At 35.8% G+C, this 7,443-nt stretch overlaps 1 protein-coding gene across 1 annotated transcript; it reads left to right on the forward strand.

The window, feature by feature from the left end:
* Nucleotides 1–950: 950 nt before the first annotated feature.
* LOC107690508 (SLAM family member 5-like) lies at nucleotides 951–6,585 on the forward strand. The gene is made up of 6 exons (XM_016488868.1): nucleotides 951–999; nucleotides 3,748–4,065; nucleotides 5,546–5,839; nucleotides 5,959–6,048; nucleotides 6,179–6,240; nucleotides 6,518–6,585. Exons 1-6 carry the CDS (start codon nucleotides 951–953, stop codon nucleotides 6,563–6,565), a joined length of 861 nt encoding a protein of 286 aa, XP_016344354.1. The 3' UTR covers nucleotides 6,566–6,585.
* Nucleotides 6,586–7,443: the final 858 nt, after the last annotated feature.

The raw sequence follows: 7,443 nt of genomic DNA on the forward strand, positions 1-7,443 counted from the left end.
CTTCAAAAAAGGAATGATAGCCAGCTGTGTGGAAAGCTGTGTAAGAGATCGGACCAAGCATTTGTGTACATTTGTTAATTAATTAGACATTCTATGTATTTTTTTAACTTATTCATGAATAATGTTCTTTAAAGCCCGTGGCACACCAAGTTGATATCAAAGAACTAGCATTGACTGTGTTGTCGTTTTGTGTCAACTGCGTCTCAGCCAACCATAACACACCATAAGAACTACAGGTGACTGTCAACACTCATGTGCCTGCATGTAAGGAAATAACAATCTATATCAGCAGGTATCAATAGTCAATATTCAGCATTCAAAAAGGGAAACTAAAACTAGGACTGCAGATATACAAACTGTAACCACATCAGCACTTGCTTACCATTATTTTTTAGGGCTGTGATGGCGGGCCATTGTTGAGCATCTGTCGTGCTGGTTTTTGTGGCGTGTTCACATGTTAGCTCAAATCGTGTTCATGTTGTGCTCAAAAGAGGCCCAACATCACGGCCCTAAAAATGCCCTAATGGGTTTGAACTCAATGTTTTATCAAAACCGCTTAAAGCTACAGTAGTAGCCAACAAAATGTCTGGTATATTATTTTGCATTTTGTTGAGCTGTCCATCTGTGTATGCTATCAATGACACATGATAGGTAAGAGTCTAGTTTAACCGCTTACACCGATTTGACTGTTTATTAATTGTTTCTTATTGCACTGTAAATCAGTTTTTTGACAGAATCAACTGTGCAGTTCAATAAAAGCAGGACAGGAAGAAGACCCTTCACCTACAGTTAAACGCGCATGTACAAGAACACACACTCTTCATCTCTCAAGAGAACCGACCACAGCAGGTTTCAGTTTGACTCTGAAAATGAGCTGAGAAGATGTCACAATTGTGAGATGGCAGATGTTATTAACTTTTTGCACACTTCTCACTGAACAATTGAAGAAAATGTCTCACGTGTTTGTTTTGTTCTGTTTGTGCTGGTGGCGTCTGATTGGTAAGTTATAAATATATATATATTTTTTGGGCTTAATGTCAGAAAAATTCTTTGATAGATGTTAAAAATCACGAAAATTAATGGAAAATTGCGTATTCTCCATTATGCCACCTTCAAATCTCATGCATGGCCCAATTTTAGAAATGCATTACTGGGGGTGTATTTCGAAAACTTAGCAGATTATCTTGCAATAAATCTTAGATTTAAAAATAATAATAATAATTAAGAGAGATTATAAGCTTTTGTTTTTTGATTCAGTACTTACTTGACACCGAGACCTCATTTGAACATCTGATAACTGAATTTACACCAAAGAACTGGGTCAAATGTTTCCATACATTTGATTCTTATACTTGATATGCGTGCTTTTACCCAGATGATCAAAATCTGCAAACATTCACTGACACTCAAGGCAACACATAACATTAAGAGCTCTGGGGCCTCATTTATAAAGTGTGCAGTACGCTCAGATTTGATCTTAGAGTGTGCGTGCACTTAAATCCACGCCAGCGCTCATATTTGTAAAAACTGTCTTTGACGTGGAAAAGTGCTTAGCATCACATCAGGGTCTGAGAAGACGCACATACTTTTTCTTGTTCGAATACTGCAGGTTTTTGAAAATGTAAGCTGTTCTTGCAGCTCGCTGTTCTAAATGAAAGAATTTGGATGATTGGTGATCTTTTACATGTTAATGACATTAATTAGGAGTCGTGTAAAAGGCAGAGAGCTGAAACCATTCATTTGCACGCAAGTTCAAGATCATTAGCGATTCATAAATTTCACATCTAAAAGAGAGGCATACGTGCGTTTTCTGTGCATACCTTCATTCTATGAATCACGCGTACGCATATTTGCGAGATGATCGTAAGATCAATTTTAGGATGGTTTCTGCACATTTTATAAATGAGGCCCCTGGGGGTATAAACTTTTGAACAGGATGATTGTCACAATGTGAGATTGCAGGAATTATTATCTTTTTTTCAGACTTTTCAAACAATTGAATCTGTGGAAACTGATTGGTTATTTTGTTTAAAGTTCTTATTTCTTAGTTCTGCCCTTCGGAAGCAGCAGCACATGAAATATTTACATTTCTAGACAAAGTATGAGCAATTTAACCCGACCATCCTGTGGAAAAGTTTACACCCCAGACTCTAAATGCAGTGTGTTGTAGGGGTGGGCGGATCGATTGTTCTGCACCTAAAAATATCGATCCTAGGGTGGTTTTTAACCAGCAATATTATTTCTTTAGCACAGACTTCAGAATGTATCAAAAGTGACAGTAAAGGCTTTTACATTGTTACAAAAAATATATATATATTTAAAAAAAACTCTTCTTTTTAACTAAAGAGTTCTGGGGGGAGGGGTATTTAAATAAAATAAATATATAAGTAATATCACAATATCACAGTTTTCACAAAAATATTAAGCAGGACAACTGTTTCCTGAGCATCAAATCAGCATATTAGAATGATTTCTGAAGGATCATGTGACACTGAAGACTTGAGTAATGATGCTGAAAGTTCAGCTTTGATCGCAGGAATAAATGGCATTTTAACATATATTCACATAGAAAAAAAAGCCTAATTTAAATCGTAATAATATTTAACAATATCACTGTTGTTATTGTATTTTGTTGGAAAGATTTGTATTTAAATCTTTCCAACCTCAAACTTTTGTGTGTAATGTTCATTATAAATAGTTTGGTTTGTGCAAATAAAAAAAAAGTTAAACATTCAAATGGATCATGTAATGTTTTGTAGTTGTTAATAAATCTGTCAGAAAAAAATAAATAAATAAAAGTTTTACCTTCAGATGTACAACAGCCCATCTCTGGCAGCCCTTTACAAAAATGAACCATGGTTTTACTACAGTGACCACAGTTTAACTATAGTATTTGTTTACTATACCATGGTTACCACTACTAAAACCATATTTTAAACATAGAATAAAAACACAGGACTATATGTTAGAAGCTATCTCTTCTGCCAGTAGGTGGCACTTTTTCTAGATTTACCTTGTTGCTAGGAGTGGTAGACAGTCAACTGGTACTAATATTTCCACATATTTACAGGCTGGAAGCAAAGCAATTACAAACCTGAGACGCTCTGAGAAGCGATCAGATATGAGCTAGGTGATTGGAAGCCTCAGGAAACTGCTCAGAAAAAAAGTTTCAATGAGAGATACGGATGCAGAGTGGATGCAATCCTGTAAAGAATAATTAAAAGTGCTGAGTGTAAGAGAAAGAGAGAGTTGTGAGAGTGGACGCCACAAGGCAGGCTTATTTATATATTATATATATACTTATATAATATATAAATTACTTATATATTGTTAATATATTTTTCAATACATTTCAAGACCCTACAAATGCAAAACCTCTCTAAGCATTAATTCACAAATACATCTGTAGTAACTAAGTACTAAGTACTAAAGTAATATAATTTCATTAGTCAAACACATCTCCTGATCTAAATGTCCCATATTTAAGAAGGTCAAGCTGTTGAAAATATGCAGGTGAATTAAACTTTTGATGTTGAAATTGACTTTGTAGCTTCATTCATTTTTTTGTGCTCTGGCTAGTTGATAACGTGAAAACTCCATTAATATAATGTTTGTATATCACCTTTCAATTCCTTTTGTGTATCTGCGGCTGTTCTGAATGTTTTTCAATTTACAATTAGTCACAAACAACAGCTGATTGCAGGCTTTGTAAACCATCAGAAATCGAAAATCTGTTTCATTTATCAGGTGTGTTTGGTGAGTCATTGTCAGTGACGGAAGGAGATTCTGTAACTTTACACACTGCTGTTACTGAAATACGTGAGGACGACGATATACTGTGGAAATTTGAAGCTGGAAAGTCTCACATAGCTAAAATAAAGAAAAAGAAGCAAAACTTCTCCACATATGATGGTCCTGATGGGAGATTCAGAGACAGACTGAAGCTAGACGATCAAACTGGATCTCTGACCATCACAAACATCACAACTCAACATGCTGGAGTTTATCAACTAGAGATAGCAGGAGCGAAAAAATCATCAAAAACATTCAGTGTTTCTGTCTATGGTGAGTAGTGCAAGCATTCACAAAGTTTGTTTTATTAAAGGAATATTCAGTACAAGTTGAGCTCCATTAACAGCATTTGTGGCATAATTTTGATTAAGGATGGACAGTCTGATGATTTTATATCGTGATCAATCTTGAAGACGTTAACAATTTACTTTTCAAGTGAATCGCAGAGATCGTGATCATTCGCGTCTTCGTAAAAATGTTAAAACTACAGCAATGGCTGCCTACTAGATGGCTGTAACTGGCCAAATTATATCACACATCTCCAATATGATGTATTTAATGCATGGTGATGTATTTGAAAACAGTTTAACTTGCAAATTGCGCTAGCAGCAGTGCGATGAATTAAATCTTAGTTTCAGCTTCGATTTGAATAAAACAGTCATTGTGCCGTATTCCGTTCCGTTCATTTAAAGCAGTGCACTTTTGCCACTCCTTAAAGTCTGCGTGAACCGGAAGTTGCTGACGAATTTATTTCACTATAGTGATGTATAGAGTGGGGGAACTATGACATCAGAACCAGGAAGTGTAATTTGCCGAAGGTTCCTTTGAGATTTGTCTACGGGGTTTTATAATTAAGGGGGGTTTTCAATTTATGAATAAAATAAAGCCTGTGGTAAACATAACTTGACGATACTTTTACGTTTTGTTCTACAATGTAAACTGCACAGACTCACAGCCCAAACATACATTTAAAAAAATGAACATAACTGCTTCAAAATTTGCATTTTGTGTATGGTTGTGTGTAATTTACGTTGTACAACAAACGTAAAAGTATTTTCAAGTGATGTTTACCACAGGCTTTATTTTACTCAGAAATTGAAAACCCCGCTTAATTATAAAACCCCGTAGACAAATCTCAAAGGAACCCGTGGCGAATTACTCCTCCAGGTTCTGACGTCATAGTTCCCCCACTATATTTCCAACAGAAACGGAATCTTGAGGGCGGGGTTTTGTTTTTATTTTATTTTATTTTATTTTTCAGTGGATTAACTTTCATGGAATAATTGTTCACCTTAAGACTAGCAATGTAAGCTAACAAAATAAATATAGTACATTTTGATTTTATTCAGACTTTAAAAGCCCAATAACATCCAAATCGGCTAAAAGCCCAAACTGACTGGGGGTCTTGAGCCCCTGACCAATTAATCGCTGATGCTGAATTGCCCCTTCGGTCAGATCTAGGAGCCCCCGGACAGCGATTTCAACCTATGGGGTCCCACCCATTATTTCACCCACATTTTGTTTTCCTAAAATGTATTTGAAACATCAACGTAGACACTTTAATTAGATTTAATGTGCCTTCAATGTATATAAAATGACTTTTGTCAATTTCTTTTAATGTGGACACCTAAATGTCTTTGACCCTTAGTAATTTTGCTGTTTGAGATGATAGAACCCCTCGAAAAATAAGAGCTGGAAATAGGATTGTTGTTTAGATTTATCAATATTTTTCTTTATTCTCTCATGTTTCCAGCTCGTCTGCCTGTTCCTGTCATCAGCAGTAACTTTTCAAACTGTTCTTCATCATCATCACAGCAGAATTGTTCATTGGTGTGTTCAGTGGTGAATGTGGGTCATGTGACTCTCTCCTGGTACAAAGGAAACAGTTTATTGTCCAGCATCAGTGTGTCTGATCTCAGCATCAGTCTCTCTCTACCTCTGGAGGTGGAATATCAGGAGAAAAACACCTACAGCTGTGTGCTCAACAATCCCATCAGCAACCAGACTCAACATCTGGACATCACTCAATTCTGTCACACATGTGCAGGTACAGCAGGACTGATGTATGTGTTTATTTACTGAGCTGATCTCTGTCTTATGTTGATCAGACTGATTCAATCACTTACATTCATTAGTCTCTCTTTTACTCTCCATCAGCTCCTCTAGACTCTGTATCTCTGATAGTGTTGATTTCTGCTGCTGCTGGATCTCTGTTGATTGTAGCTGCAGTCGGGATCTTCTGCATCTGCAGGAAATGTAAAAAAATAGCTCAGGAGATCATACAATTAATCAATATGATAAATATTTATCTTTTATAAGACACACATTTCATTACAATATTGACAGCTTGGTTGTTTTAACGTGTGTTATTTCAATGTTAATGCAGGTCAGACAAAAAGGAAAGACAGGACTCATTCAGTACTGTTTAAATCAACATCACGAAACAAGGTAAGAAGTTGCAAGTAGTTGTTGCAGTCAGTTAGTCTGTTACTCGTTTGTACAGTATAGTTCTTATAAATTGATGTTCCTTTCAAATTTTAAATTATATTTCAACGCTTTTTTTTTTTTGAGTAGACATTTTTATGAAATGATTTTACAGAAGCTTTAATAAGTTCTTGTAAAGCCTGCATATTCAGTCTGAGTGAATTTGAAGCAAAATTCTGTTATAATTGTTTTTATGTTTTGAAACAGTTGCTCTTGATTGACTGTATATTTTTCCTTGCAGAAATCAAAGAATGAGCATGTGTATGGAAATATCGCCCCAAAGCGATGATCAAATATCGAATCTACCAGAATAAAATAAATGTTGCAGCTCTGCAGGTCCTGACTCACACCTCTTTAGGTTACATTTATTCTCTGCCAGGATGTTTTTTTTTTTCCTATTGCACATCCACTCTCATTGTTATGTCTTGAATTTTTGCTGCTGTTCAATTTAGTGGTTCACAAATAGAATAGCATTCAGAAACTCAACAAAATGTTTTATTTTCTAGCTTAACAAGCATGGAACTTTAGCCTATTAAATACTGATCCCACCCTTTACTGTTCTCTGTTAATAAATACATTTAAAAAATAATAATATAGATTGCATACAGTGTTTCACACAGGATAACCGCTGCTGGATATTTTTGCAAATTCAGCACAATCACATCATCGCTCTCTGGTGTCGAAAGAGGAAAATCACATCTCTCTAATAATAGCGCTACTTTTACCCGACACAGTGCGCTATTAATAGATGCATGCTTCTTGCTTTATGAAGGTTCGACACCTTTCCAGTGATGCGCGAGCGCGCAATCAGACTGCCAAAGTCACGTGATTTACGTCACGTCCTAACTGTTTCGAAATGTCAGTGGTTCGCCGCTAGAGAGCGATGATCTCTGAGAACCCATGAACCAAAGTAAGAGCTGTAGTTTAGAGCTGTAGTCACCTATTGGTCTGATTACCCAAGCTCTCAGCAAAACAAATGAAACAATTTCATAAAATAACACATGGAAGACACTTCATATTTAATGGTATTAGATGATTTGTTATTTGCATTTAATATATTACAGCTTTAAGAAATAATTTGCAAGTGGTTTGTAGGTAGTTATGCATGTTTGGGTTTCCACTGCATTCCCAGTCAGCAAATTTCCTTTGGCGCAGATCTGGCCCATA

Source organism: Sinocyclocheilus anshuiensis, unplaced genomic scaffold (genome assembly GCF_001515605.1).
Source record: "Sinocyclocheilus anshuiensis isolate Anshui unplaced genomic scaffold, SAMN03320099.WGS_v1.1 scaffold1985, whole genome shotgun sequence".
Taxonomy (NCBI): domain Eukaryota; kingdom Metazoa; phylum Chordata; class Actinopteri; order Cypriniformes; family Cyprinidae; genus Sinocyclocheilus; species Sinocyclocheilus anshuiensis.

Coding starts and splice junctions, on each gene's coding strand:
- LOC107690508 (XM_016488868.1), top strand. CDS start 951: ATGTCTCACGTGTTTGTTTTGTTCTGTTTGTGCTGGTGGCGTCTGATT. Junction 1,000..3,747: donor GTGCTGGTGGCGTCTGATTG/GTAAGTTATAAA, acceptor TTCATTTATCAG/GTGTGTTTGGTGAGTCATTG. Junction 5,840..5,958: donor ATTCTGTCACACATGTGCAG/GTACAGCAGGAC, acceptor CAGCTCCTCTAG/ACTCTGTATCTCTGATAGTG.